Consider the following 14,852-nt stretch of genomic DNA (forward strand, 5'->3'; position numbering starts at 1 on the left):
GCGCTTAGCGCCTGCCCAACTGGTCCAAAAATTCACCCAGAGGCCACTTCAGAGTCACACAAGGCCTGTTCGCCTCCTGGCAGAGAACATGTGAAAAATACACCGGAATTTATGAAATATGCAGAGTCATCGCTCAGTGTTGCATTCAAACCATGGCCACCTCATTCTGATTTGTTCTCCAGAGTTCTCCAAGTGGGGACAACAGCCCCCGCCTCAACATTACCTGAAAACTTCTTAGAAACGAAAATTCTCAAACCCCATTCCAGACCTACTGAATCAGAAGTTCTAGGAGTGGGCCCCAGGAATCCAGTTTAACAAGCCCTCCAGGTGATTCTGATTTATTCTAAAGTTTGAGAACCACTAGTTTCAAAAAAATAAAAATAAAAGTTCATTTTCCCACCTATTTCAATACAGTGAACCAATAAGTATTTAACTAGTTAGGCCTCTCGAGCATTTCTCGAGATTCTTTTTTTTTTTTTCTATATTCAGTTAGAGGAAGGAGAAAAACCAAGCAAACCTCATTTTCACATGATTGACATTCCTGCAAAGTAGACTTGATTTAAAGTCATCAGAATGAGATGATCAGAAACTGATCATTGGGAAAAAAGCAGGATTCTGACTTCACTACTTTGAGCATTTACTTTCATAGGAGATAGTCACCTGGTGAAGTCATCTTTTCCACAAACTGAGGTCTAATCATACTGTCTTGCCTCTTTTAGGTGCAACGGCCACAAAGATTTTAAATGTTTCATGTGCATGATGCAATTTGATTTAGCAGCTCAGGTTATGAATGGCCACTCGGGACAGTTGTCCAAGAGGTGAAAGAATGTCTTAAACCTAATGCTCACTCATGACATATCTTCCATTATTCTTTGGGTACAGATATGTGAATATACCCTTACATATCCATATTTTACATTTACACATACATATAATAAATAAGGGTGTAAAATAGATGTATAAATACATTCTAGACAGGGAGAGAAATGAAAGTTGTATATAAGTAGGCTTTCAATGGGAGACATCCATTATACATGCACACAAATACATAAGGAAAATAGTGATATGTAATACAATAAACTCTATTTAATAATTCTCACATTGGTTTATAAAACGTAAAAGAACATAGTTAAATGAACAAGAATTGAAAGCGCATGATGGATGTGTCCCTCATAGCATTTAAATCTCTTCCACTTGATTAAAAATTCCTAGTTCCTCTTCACTGAATTGTTGAGAGTTTTTGAGCAGCCTCTGCCCTGATTAAAACAAATTAGCATCAAAGATCCCCTGTTGAATGAGAAATCATTAATTGAGAAACATGCAATGCTCCTTAATTACCTTTAGAACAGTGAGAGAACAAATAATCTCAGGTTCCAGAGGGGCCTGCCTGCTCTGCACGGTGGACTCATTTCGTGTAGCTGCTGGAATAAAACTCCAGTTGCAAACACTATTGGGGAATATCAATTCATGCTTCAGTAAACACACTGTAGATTGTTTATCTAAAAGAAAAATATATAGATAATGACAGGAAGAGAGGACCATGTTTTATTTTATTATTTTGTTGAGAGCGTTAAAAGTGTTTTACATATGCCAATATTGATTGAGGAATAATGTGAGCTGTTCTTTCTGATACAAATTTTAATGCTTTGTGTAAAATATTTCATTTATGTAATTACCTGATAAAACTTCAGATACTTCTATACGGATGAGTAACTTTATCATTTAACGCTGGAACAGAAAGCACCAAAGTATTGAACTTCAGAAAATGCAGCTACAAATGGGAATTCAAACCATGATATGGTACCCTGTTCATTCATTCCTTTGTATACTGATACAACAGTTACAATAGCTTCGGCAGGCCAATGAAATATGATGTATCCCTCCACCTTTAAAATCTAGAAAACACAGCATAATAGCCCATGGCAACAGTGCTAGGAAATCAAGTGCTATCACAGTGTAGAGTATTACCCAAGGCTTATACACAATGCCATGTGCACAGCCTTCTGATAATGACAGTGGTATGTATGGGACTGGATCTGAGGTTCTGAAAACTCTCAGTGTAGTTCTCACAAGCACCCTGGAAGGAAGGAAGCAGAGTCCTCATTTTCCTACATGGGATAAATAAAGCATGGTGAGTCTTGGTCATTCAGCTAAGGATAGGATCTTGGTTTTATTCTAGTTTTCCAGGCCTCCACTTTAACCCCAGATCACATGTCCTCAATAGACTTTGAAAGAAAAAGTTGACAAAATTGACTCATCTACCTCCGTTTCCTTGGATATTTTTGGTTCATGTATAATTTAGACAGACAGGTTCATATAACGTAAAGCACAAAACACCCAAATGGGGCTGCCATTTGGGCTTGATATTAATGCGGTTAAGACCCAATTTTGGAAATTTGCACTTCACTTTTAGTGACACGAAGTGACTTGTATTATGAGTGGAATTAAACTTTATACCAACAGTCGTAATAGGTCTCAAACTCTGTAGGAGTTATTAATCATTATTCTTTGTCCTATACTCCATCAAGATCATAAACCTGATATTGCCATAATTTTTGCAAATATTGTAAATAACCCCTTAGAGAGTAAATTATAAGGGCAATTATCAAGACTACATTAAGAATATCTATACAAAAAAAAATCAGAACAAAAGAGAATATCTATACAAATTAATTTGCACAAGAAGAAGAGGAGAAAGACCAGAAAGAAGAAGATGCCTCAGCAGCAGGAGGAGAGGGGCAGGGAACAGAAGAAGGAGAATGGGAAGAAGGAGAGGGAGAAGGCTATCATTAATTGTATTCATGGAGTATGGAAGGATATAAACATGGTTATAACATTTTGATAGAGGAGGAAAATTGTTGTTGTTGTTTTTTTTCCCAAGGGGTTTTGATGAAAGTATATTCTTTCTTTGGACATTCCACTTCAGGACAAAATAATTCACCATGCACTGATGTGCAAAATGTAAGTGGTTTATATATACTGCCAAAATAAGAATTACTCATAAAAGGTCTACCTCACAACCATCCTGTGGATATGGTTTAGAAAAGGAAAATCTTGTCACTAAAACATTGCACGTTATGGGTAAAAGCACAAACAACACATTCTTATATGTCTTTACAAATTTCTAGTTTGTAGAGCTCATCGTAGAAATAAGAAATGCCGACCAAATGTAAGGACTGAGAAATAAGGTGATGCTATTGGATAGTTTTCCCTCACTGAAAGGCCGTTTCCCTTAACAGCCAACACTCATTGCATTTTTGCATTCGAAGGTCAAATTGGAGCTGTCACTTGGGAAATCAGCAAGGAGTGGACACTGCATACCTAGATTTGGTTCCTTCTTCCAATGGGTCCATCTGCACATAAATGTCTGGGAGACCATATTCTTCCACCCCCATGAGGCAACAAGCTTCTGATAAACCCGGAGTTCTGACTGGATCAGGGAAGAGTCTTGATAAGTAGAATATCCTGCTTGCCATTATCTATTTGTGTTGCAAGGTAATCCATTTTGGGTTGAAATCAAATTGTTTTAAGCTGAGCTGGTATTTTATTGGTGTCCTTCCAGCCAGCCTTCCTTTTAAGTGCCATCGTATTTCAAACAAGCTGATCTGAAGGAAAAGACCGCTGCTGCCTGTGTGGATCATCACGAGGGAACAAAGATGTGCAAGACCTATTTTAGGTTATTTCTTTATTTTTTAAGCATTGAGAGGTCTGAGATGTTCTTTTACTGCTGGGAGGAAAGGAGCTGACTAGTCAATGAAGGGTCAGGAAGGATGTGTGATAATGGGAAAGAAAATCTAACACAATCTGTTAGTATTTGCTGCAAAATTACCACTTAAAGTTGAGGAAGACAATATTTGAAATATATGATAGACCTTGTAAAAAAAAATCCTGAAAAGCACAAATCTGAATCACCAGGTAACATATATCATTGGTTTCCACCGCAATTTGATTATTGGGGAACTTTGGCACATATGTGTGCTTTAGTGTTACCAGAAAAACCTCAAGGGAAAATCGTTGCTTGTGATGTACTGAATTTAACCTGAGCCTTTTCACAGTAAAAGTTGAACACATTTAACTCTGATCCACTCAACAACAAAAACCCATCACAAAACCTAGATGAGGTAGGCAAGCATTTTTATCCCAGGTTACTTAGAAATGGTTAAGACAACTGGCCCAAGGTAGTAAAAATAAATAAATAAATAAATAAATAAATAAATAAATAAATAAATAAATAAATAAATAAAATAAGTTGTGGTCTGAGTTTACATTAAAACTCAAGGGTGTCCCCACACAGGACTCTCTAAGATAACTCAAAACTGGAAAGCACAACATTTGAGATATCTTTCGGCAGCTGGGGCTATAGACGCACAAAGAACTGTTAACAAGAATTTGCTCGCTAATGCTATTGTCCTAGGTGGATTTTCGGGAGCGGGATCTCCTATCTGACCATACACAGACCCGTTTAAAGAAGCTTATGCTTAAACAGCTATCTTGCCTGAGTGAAAATTTCACTTCTGCCAAAAATAAAAGCGGTGAAACCTTTTGATGGTTAGCAGAAGACAGAGTTTCTGCAGCACTCTTGGAGGGGTTTGGTTTTGTGCTCAATTAGGACTGCTCCTAAACTAATCCTTGTATGGGGCAGAACTATTTCCTGGAGTAAGGGTGGGAAGCAGGCAGGTCAGACTCAGGGGGCAGGCGGGTGGGGGGTGGTGCAGTTTACAAAAGCTCATCCTAGTTGGAAAGAAAAATAATAATAGTTGCTCTTTTCATTTGTAGGGCTGGAGAAGGTAAAGCTCAACAAAATCTTGGCTGCTCTAGCTATGGTAGCCACCATATTGCTAAACAAGCAGAGAAACCCGTTCAACCTTGGAGAGGGAGAAAGGGCTGTGGGTTAGCACTGAAGGAGTGTCCACCCCTCTCTTCAGCCGCTCACAGGTGACTCCTGCAAGGAAACTTCGTCAGGACAGAGAAGGATCAGTTTCGAGCTGAAATCTTCAAATCTCCTGATAGCCACTGACTCACCATCAAAAAGCTGAAGAAGAGCATGTGCGAGGCTCAGATGCTCAGAGAACCTGCTGCTTTTTGTTGTAAAAGAAAGGGGCTCCAGGATCCGCTTGGTGCTCTACCCACTTTGGGGACATCTTCAGCAGGGTCCATATCAAATCTCCTCCCTCTCTTCGAAAGCTTCTGGGAGATGCCAGCCAGGCTGGGCATGTTTATCAGGGTGGAGTGGGCCTCCTGATCTCAGCCTCTTCCCTGGCCTGAGCTCTGGGAGGTGTGGTGGAAGGCTTCCAGGAAGGAGAGCACCATTCCATCCCGTAGGGCGCAGGTGGGGGCCTAAATCAGAGTTAGGCCCAAGACCCCGAGCCCAAGAACGGTCATGGGTGCTTGGTCCTCGTGTGGGGGCTGCAGAGAGGAGAGATGTTTGGATCCTCCTTGGTAGCTCCTTTTCAGTAATTCTGTTCTGAGACCCAGCAGAGCAGTGGCACTAATGTAAAGCGAGGACCCAGATGGCCACAGGGCGACGAAACCCAAAGCCTGCCAAAGAACAAGCAGACTTCTTAGAAAACTGCTCAGCTAGGCCCTGGCTGTACCAGTCTCAGAAGGAGGACTGTTACTGCAAGAACAATGTTTGTAAACACAGCACACAGGGCTGGGGCCGAGACCCTCAGTTCGAGCTGGAATCCTGGCCACTCAGGCTCTTGTGGGTTTTGCTTCCATCCTCAGGAACATTCCAAGTGTTCAGCATGCCATTCAGAGAAAACGTGTAGAAAAGGCCAGTGAAAATCAGGTGAAGAGAGAAAGAGAGAAAAATGTGTTTTGCATGTGGAATTCAATAACACAAATGTTACAAACAAGTCTTCGATGGCAGAGGGGCTTTTTCAGGTGTTGAGTGCTTTTCCTGTGTGATTTTGGAAGGGTAGAAACAAAACAAAACAAAACTATATTTAGCAGTGGGGGCTGGAAGATAAAGTGTTTTTATTTCAGTAAACTCCTGATTCATAGCACACTGTAGCAGAAAATGTGGACTTTTTAAAGCAGGTTGGAACCTTTACACAATCTGTCCTAACATTGGCATTCACACCTGTGTACGTATATACTGATATGGTTATAAGTCTTAATTTTAGAAATTTGATAAAACTACTCTGTTAAAGGTATACTATGGTGAAAAGATTGCTATAACACTAACCCAATGGCTTATATTCACTGGAAAACCATTTAAAGCATTTTGAATTAGAGTGATAACTTTGTTATTTAAAGAAATTCTTCTAACTGTAGATAAAGGCAGCTCTTTGGCCCAGCACAGTGTCTCCCTCATTTGCCTAATGGTAAGAATCACTGAGGTGCTTATTTGAACATATTCATCTTCAGGGTCTAATCCAGTCCTTCTGAATCTTAATCTCTAGAGGCAAGAGTAGGAATCTGTACAAACCCGGGGAGTTCTTATGATCAAGTATGTTCCAAACTCACTCTAGTAAAATGGCAAATGGGTTTTGGAATTTGACTTGTTCTTAAGTGTATGTGGGAGAATTCATTCATTTGATCAATTTTAATTTTTTAAAACCTTTTATATAAAACACTCCTCAAGTCATAGTTTTAAGTTTAATGACAAAAAGATGTACAGTGAATGCCGACCAAATGTAAGGACTGGTTTCTTCTGGACTAATTTGAATGTGAAAGTGACAATTAATGTTCCCGTCTAAAGGTCATCAAGCAGTCATTTAAAAAATAGTCTACTAAAGCTGTATATATTTGGAAGAGTCAAAGCTTCTAATGACTCGACCATCAAAGTAGATTTTTAGAAATCTCTATATCCTAGAAATATAGGAACTAAAGATTGTCATGAAACTTTTACCTGCAAAAACCTACTTGACGTTCAGCTATGGATGAAAAATTAATAGATGGATTCATAAAACTGTTGGTAGAAAAAGAGTGGCCTGGTAGCCCCAGGATAGTCAAGACCAGCTACACTGCATGGAGGACCTGCTTTATGTTTATTACCTTCTGGGCTCACAGCAGCTTTGCAAGGTGGGCGCCACCCTCCCTTCACAGATGCAAAGTCTGGACGCGTCTAGAGGTCAAAACTTGCCTAGCACCACGAAGCTCGAAGCTGGTTCCAGCATCTGTTCTCAGGCCTGTCTGCTGGTCTACACTCTAAATGACTCTGCAGCAGGACAATAGCCATACAGTGACTTCTGTCCGACAGAACCCCTCCAAAATGAGATCTTGGGGAGTACAGCAAGAATTGATTCCACATTGAAATATGTCCTAGTTGAAGTTTTCCTGCTGAGCATAACACAATAGGATGTGGCATACTCTCTCCTTCTATGTATATCACTAAAATAAATTTCCACTTAAAAGCAATTATGAAAATCCCAATCCTCTTAAAATTTATTAAATTGATCTGTAAGTATGTGTATCTCTTTCAACAAGAATTCTCTAGTTGCCCAAATATTGTCCATAGGTAAATTTTTAAATTTATTTATTTATTTCAGAGAGAGCACGAACGAGAGGGGCAGAGGGAGAGAGAACCTCAAGCAGAATCCGCACGGAGCATGGAGCTGGACAAGGGCTCAATCTCACGACCCTGAGATCATGACCTGAGCTGAAACCAAGGGTCAGACGCCTAACCAACTGAGCCACCCAGGAGCCCCCCTCAGGTACATTTTTAAAACTCCATTCTATTTAACAAAAACTTTTCATTCTTGGAAGAATAAGAAATACTAAAATCTAAAGGACTTTTCAAAGTTATCCTAAACTGAAAGGTACACAATTCCATTAAGATAAAGTTTTCAAGAGAATCAGTCATTTAACTGTATACTTCTGGAAGAGTATCTGCATATATTTGTGGATTGATTTTAAAAAGTTAATTAAAAAAAGGAGCATCTAAATTTAAAGTGTTTGGGATATGGGGACAAAAAGAATGTGACACAGATTCAAAGTGATAATCCCTAAGGTCTTTTCAATCCACTTCACCCGAGGGTGAAGAATTTTATTGCCAGTAAAAAGCTTTGATAAGTTGAGAAGATAATAGTTACCAAGCATAATCAGTCACCGAGTTAGCAATATTTGGCCCAGAAAGATGTAGTATGACTTTAACTTCACATTGCATGATGTCCTGCAATTCTCTAAAATTCAAATTTTCAAGTGTTAGGAACCCAGCAGGATTTGAGGTGGATGAAGCTTGGCAATTTTTTCAGAGTAATACTGTTTGCTTGGCCTCTCCAAAAGGATGGCTGAAATGGACTTTACCTACAACTCTGTACGCTTTTGTGTTTTTGTTATATAAGGCTTCTCTCATGACAAACGTTAGACAATTAAAACAAATAGGGCAATCATTTTATTTTTAAATGATTATATTTTTGTAGTCACTGATTTTGTCAATTTATTTCTCCAGGAGAAAAATCAACATTTAAAGTGTCCAAAAAGAAGCTAATAAAATTACTTGATTGTTTTTAGGAGACATTTACAACCTTTGCTCACTTTTTTTTTTGAGAGGTAAAATATCACAGGGAGGCAAAAACAACCAGCTCCACTCCCGCCCCCTCTCCCAAAAAACCCACAGGCTATAGATAAAAATTATTCTAAGAATTAGTCTTATTTTTAATGCATAGAAAATAGCAAAATGATCATGCCAACATAAGGAATATATACTATAGTTAACAAGTGCCTAATTATCAAAACAATGATAGTCATGGCTCGATGCAACCTAGCAATCTTATATATGATGCAACTACCTATTGTATGATCATTCCTGTTATATATTACATTCAATCCTCATCAAATGAAGCTGACTATGTATAAATGGCATCATGAAATAACATTGAATATCACAATAGGGTCATATTCCGCTACGGCACGATCACAGCATGCAAGGAACTATGCATTAGCTGTAAACAGTAAAGTGTCATTACCTTCCAGAAATCCAAAGAACATGAAAAGTACATAGATAGTACTAAACATCAATTATATTTAAATGATTTTCATAGTGAACGAAGCTGTATTGTATGAGGCAGCTCTGGATGTCTCTGTCACTGCTTTCTACATATATCCTGTAGTCACCCTGAAGGGAAGAAAAGAGTTTCAAACAAGATCTGTTAATGCTACTGAGTTCTAGGGAACTGTTGTCAAAATGAGGCCACATAGGATTCTATGTCCCAATGTGAAAGCTCTTTTAGATCATTTCTCCTTTCTGCCATGATTCGGATTTGTGAATTGTTAAGAATATGCTCAATGTAGGCGACGATCAACTTATTTTTTAAACTGAAGACTTACTCTTGTGACATCAACGTGTTCAGCTTAGAAATAAGAATACTATAGACCCTTGCCAGCGCTTCTCTACTTGTATTCTAAGTGGATAGTTGGCAAGAAGGAACCTGGATCATATTAAAACTTGGGAGGTGTCACCTCTAAAATACTTTTCATGATATTTGTAAAAGGTAGATAAAAATCTAGCAGCTAGGAGAGGAAGGTCAACAGAAGATGATCTGTTTTTACAGAAATGCAGATGGATCATTTAGGTCTGATCCAATGATTCCGAGGCAATTAAAAAAACTACCGCAGTAGAGCTGAACCTTACACACAGTAAAATGACCATTTCAGCTCTCTTCAGGTTTGGTATTGGAGGGTTTTTGGAAGGAGGGGAAAAACTGATTGCTGGACAGGTTTTTCCATGCTCTATCAGCTCTGATAATGAGTTAGGCAGTTGGCAAGGATGACAGGAATGTCCTTTTCACTCAGAATTCTAATAAACCTCCTGTGAAGTTGCACATACCATCCATCCAAATGGGCTCATTTTGGTCTGCATTCCAGTTAGGTGGAAAATAGTCACATTCCCAAACTGAGTGTGGACATGATATGGTCATGTGGAATATTTAAATATACTACCCTACATCCCACTAAACCCAAATCTTGCTTTTACATTTACAGTGAGATAAAACAACATTTAAAGCCATTGCAATTTGTTCATTTCCTGTTCATATACAAGTGATTTAAGTTTGCTTATGAGGCAAAAACTGTACAATTCTCATCATCCAGGCATTATAAAATGTCTTTCTTTAAAGTCTTGGGATATAAACAGTTTGGTTTATATGAATTACATATTTTCATCTGCATTAAGAAACAATATACATCTTTTCCAGCGTAATTTAATGTTATCTATGATAAGCCTAAGAGAGTCGTAAAAACTGACTTTATTGCCCGTGACCATCAATACTGTTACTTTCATAAAAGTCACGAACATTCTCTGGCCACTCGGGTCATTGCCCTTTTGGAGGGAACTGTACTTGAGCCCTGGGACCACACAGAGATTTGCCTCCATAAAAACTGAGGCCATAGACCAGCCTTAATGGAAGCCATTTACAAAATCAAAACACTTCAGAATATCCAGGAGCAGTTTCTGTTTCTCAGACACAAGTTCCTTGACGTGTTGAGAGGTGGTGTTTTCGATTTCGGACTCCTGAAGTCTTGTCTTTACTATCTGAAGGCTTCTGTTGTGAAATATCTATTAGGGCACTGGCAATTGCAAGGCCTGCAAGAAGAGGAGAAAATCATTCAAATATTTGGTGAGACATCTCCAGGACAGTGACAGTGGTGTCTTGGCACCCTACTTTTTATTGTTTTATATTTAGTCATCAAACATTTAGCTCTTTATTGGAAGTTATCATGTAGTTTGCCCTTTACTTAAAATGTTTCTACAACTGAGACATATGAATGTCACACATGAAGAAGAACAAGGACCTAGCAGTTAACTGACTCTGACTTTGGATGATCAAATTCAGTGTGTGACAAAAACATCACAACCAGCTGTGGTTATGACCCCACACCTTAGTTCCCATGTCTGAACACAAGTTTGTTCTAGCTGTACACAGAATTTTCAGCGTTACCATTATTTTTGTGTGTGTAGAACAAAAAGCCATTGTATTAAGATTTTTCTAAAAATTTTGAGCAGTTTTAGGTTTAAAGAAAAATTGAGCCAACATCGATACATGATTACCAACCAAAGTCCATAGTTTACATTAGGATTCTCTCTTTGTATTGTACATTCTATGGGTTTGGACAAATGTATAATGTCATATATTCAACATTAGAGTATCACACAGAGAAGTCTCACTGCCTTAAAAATCCCCTGTGCTTTACCAATTTATCCCTCCCCTTCCCCTGAGCCTCCAGTAATCACTGATCTTTATTAAAAGTCTTGATAGTTTTGCCTTTTCCAGAACGGCATAGAGTTGGAGTCGTATAGTTGGAATCATTGTACCTAGCCTTTTCAGACGGTCTTATTTCACTTAACAATATGCCTTTAAGTTCCATCATATCTTTTTTGGTTCGATGGCTCATTTCTTTTTGGAATAATATTCCATTGTATGGATGTACCACAGTTTGTTTATCCATCCCCCTATTGAAGGATAGCTTGACTACTTCCAATTTTTGGCAATTATAAATAAGGCAGCTATAAATATCTATGTGCAAGTTTTTATGTATACATAAGTTTCCAATTCACAAATACCTGGGAACATGATCATTGGACCACATGGTAAACCTGGTTTTAGCTTTTTGAAAGAAACTACCCAACTATCTTCCGTGGAAGCTGTGCTATTTTGCATTCCCACCAGCAATGAATGAGAGTTCCTCATTCATTGTACCGCATCTTTGTCAGCATTTGGTGGTGTTGGTGTGTGGGATTTTAGCCATTCTAATAGGTATGTAACTAAGTCTCATGGTTGTTTTCATCTGCAATTCCATAATAAAAGCATCTTTTTCATATGCTTATTTGTCAGATGTATATTTTTTTTGGTAAGGTATCTGTTCAGATCTTTTGCCCATTTTTAATTGAACTGTTTGTTTTCTTATTGTTGAGTTTTAAGAGATTTCATTTACATTTTATATACCAGTCCTCTATCAGATTTGTGTTTTACAAGTATCTTCTCCAAATCTATGGCCTGTCTTTTCATTCTCTTTTTTTTCAAGTGTTTTTAAGAAGTAAGAAAACACCCAGGTGCAGACTTGTGTTATGCACAAGCAGACATGGAAGAAAGACAGCTTGATATTTCTTAAACATAAGAAAAAACCTTGAGTATTATCAGCAGACTATTAGCACAAAAGTGGATCTCTAGCTATCATAGGTAATTTAAAGAATACTGTTTTGTTACATCATTTTGTCTATTGATTGACAAGAACATTTGGTAAAATGTTCATGGATAGTAAAGACGTTCCTAAATTTGTAGAAGCAATGGTCCAGCCAGATACTCTGGTTTATCATAGTTATACATGAAGCATTTTAGTTTCTGTTGAGTCTCATATAATTCTTTTTTTTTTTTTCAAGATTTTATTTATTTATTTGACAGAGAGAGACACAGCAAGAGAGGGAACACAAGCACGGGGGAGTGGTAGAGGGAGAAGCAGGCCTCCTGCTGAGCAGGGAGCCTGATGCGGAGCTCGATCCCAGGACCCTGGGATCATGACCTGAGCCGAAGGCAGACACTTAACAATGGAGCCACCCAGGCACCCTGAGTCTCATATAATTCTTGAGTAAAACAAAATGTGCCAAGTCACCATACTAAACCAAGAGACCAGCCTGCTTGCTTTAAGGAGGTGACTAAAGGACTTTTGGTTCACTTTCCCATCTCCCGGGTCTTGGAGACTTGACCCTGGGTTGAGCTGAACCAAGCCCTGAGCCCTACAGACATCTCCTCAATGTGCTGCTCTTAGAAGAAGGCCTCACTTTTGGATCTTAAGCTATGCAAGATGCCATTGAGTTATTTTACTTCTGTAGGTCAATTTTTTCTAGGTAAGCCTCAAATATGACCTGGCAAGAACAGAACTCCAGAGGTTTATGAACAGAAAGAAATGTCAACGGAGGGAAACAGTGTTAAGAAGAGGGTCAACAAGCCTGGTGCAGTATTGTAGAAGTCAAGGGACGTCAGGGTTCAAGGAGTCTGCGGAGAGTACCAAATGGGCCAGCAGTGAGGCTGGGTGCAGAGCCCATTAGAGTTCCTCAAAGGAGATCTGGATGATCTTTGAGTCATTTCTATACCTAACTGAGGAAGGAAGTCAGAAAGTTAAGTAGGGAATGGGGTGAGAGGAAATGTGACAATACATATAAATCCCATGTTCAAGCTATTTGGCACTGGAAAGAGGTAAGTGAGCTGGTACGCAGGGGAAGCAACAGGTCAGATGAGATATATGTGAATACATAGGATCATCTGAGTACATATAATTTTTAAAGGAAAAGGGAGTTTTATGTACACGTGAGAACAGAAGAGAAGGTATCTGTGGAGAAGGAGAAATTAACGATGCTAGGGAGGGAAAGGATTAAAAAGTTACAGTCATCACTGGCTAGGCTGATAATCTTAGATATTTACCTTTTAAGGGTTGCTGTTAAATAACCTGCTCTTTTAGGATATTGAATAATTATTCTGAATTGCTTAGAGATAACACAAGTTCAAAGGTTCAAAGTTTAAATAAATATTGCTTTCTTGACCTCTGAAGAGCACATAATGAACTTCTGAAGTGTCCCACATAGATGTTTCAACCATTATTCTGCTGTAGGAAATAGTTACTTTGTTATTTCTTCAAGGGAGGGAGCTGAAGCACATGTTTTTTTAAAAAAAAGACTAACAGGCCCCTGTTGTGCTAACAAAAAATTCAGTACAGGCAGACCTAAAGTTTCCCCAGATCTCTTGGCATCCTTCTGTCATAATTCACAACCTTCTGTTATTTCATTCCTGGCACCCTCTTATCCAGAGACAGCCAAATATGACAAAGAATATACGTCTCCTTTAATGTAGACAGAAACCACTTCCACTAATTGCAATGATCACAGCTTCTAAATATGAAATCATGTTATTCATTAAACTACTGCATGACCCAGTCCAAAGGAGCTCTGAAAAACAATACTTTTGCATTTACATTGGCTACAAATGTTGTTTCCCTTACAGAAGCTATAATGTCAGGAGAGGAGCAAACCATTTGAGTTGCCCAAACAAGCAATTCCATCTAATCTGAAACTGCCAACGTACCTTTGTATTTCAGGGTATTGGAATTCCGAAGCCTAATTAAAGTAGTGTCTCACAAATATCCTGGGTTTGCTAATGATTTGTTAGCTTGGAAACACATTCCGTTGAAAATAGTAAATCTATAAGCCAGACTTCAGTCCTTAATTTACAAATAAAATCGCATTATCATGCTTATTTTTAATTTGACAAATTTTTGTTCTTTCCTATGGAAATGGAGCTACCAACTGCATTTACAGATTCTGCATAAATGGCCACACGTATGTGGGAACCTTGGATTCCTGCAGGCAGTGATGTTTAGTGTCCCCCACGTGTCCTCCCAGAGGATGCTCCAAGGGCCACGTGCCCACTCTCATTCTCTGGAGGGGCCAAATGATGTTTTCGCTTAGATTTAAGCTTGGGTCCTTTATACTACTACACAGCTTGTGGCACCCTATGAGTTACTTTTTTTTTATAATCTTGTAATTTAATTATGAACAGCATAATGATCATAACTGCATGTGTGTATGTGTCAAATTGGGTATAAGTTTTTATTACTATTATTGCATTTCTTCATATTGTGCTATCTGGAGAATTCTAACACAACAACCCAGAAATTGCTAGGTCCTCATTCAACCTACAAGAAGCCCTGGACAGAATAATAAATAAGAGGAAGCAGGTCCCAGACTTCCCAAAGTGTCTAGTGTGTGGAAGACTCTTTAAAAAAGAGAGCAAGATTGAGAAATCAAAGTAGTTTCTATCCTTGCCCTTCAGTATACTTTATTGTAGGGAATCTTAATTGATAAAAAAGGAAAGTGGACAGTAGCTCTTTAAGAAAACCAATATTACTCCCCTTTC

At 38.5% G+C, this 14,852-nt stretch overlaps 1 protein-coding gene across 2 annotated transcripts in view; it reads right to left on the reverse strand.

Annotated features, from left to right (window-relative positions):
- LOC145722133 (attractin-like protein 1) overlaps nucleotides 1-14,852 on the reverse strand; it is a 163,525-nt gene that overhangs the window by 27,631 nt on the left and 121,042 nt on the right. Inside the window, exon 3 of one of the 2 annotated variants that reach the window (XM_081823461.1) lies at nucleotides 8,319-10,531. The exons of the other annotated variant lie outside the window; for it this stretch is intronic. Within the exon in view, the coding sequence (XP_081679587.1) occupies nucleotides 10,407-10,531 (125 nt within the window). The 3' untranslated portion in view covers nucleotides 8,319-10,406. Of the gene's footprint in view, nucleotides 1-8,318; nucleotides 10,532-14,852 lie in introns of those variants that run through there. 2 annotated transcript variants of the gene reach the window in all.

Source organism: Leptonychotes weddellii, chromosome 6, assembly GCF_054177405.1.
Source record: "Leptonychotes weddellii isolate Sample4059 chromosome 6, ASM5417740v2, whole genome shotgun sequence".
In the NCBI taxonomy this organism is placed as follows: Eukaryota; Metazoa; Chordata; class Mammalia; order Carnivora; family Phocidae; genus Leptonychotes; species Leptonychotes weddellii.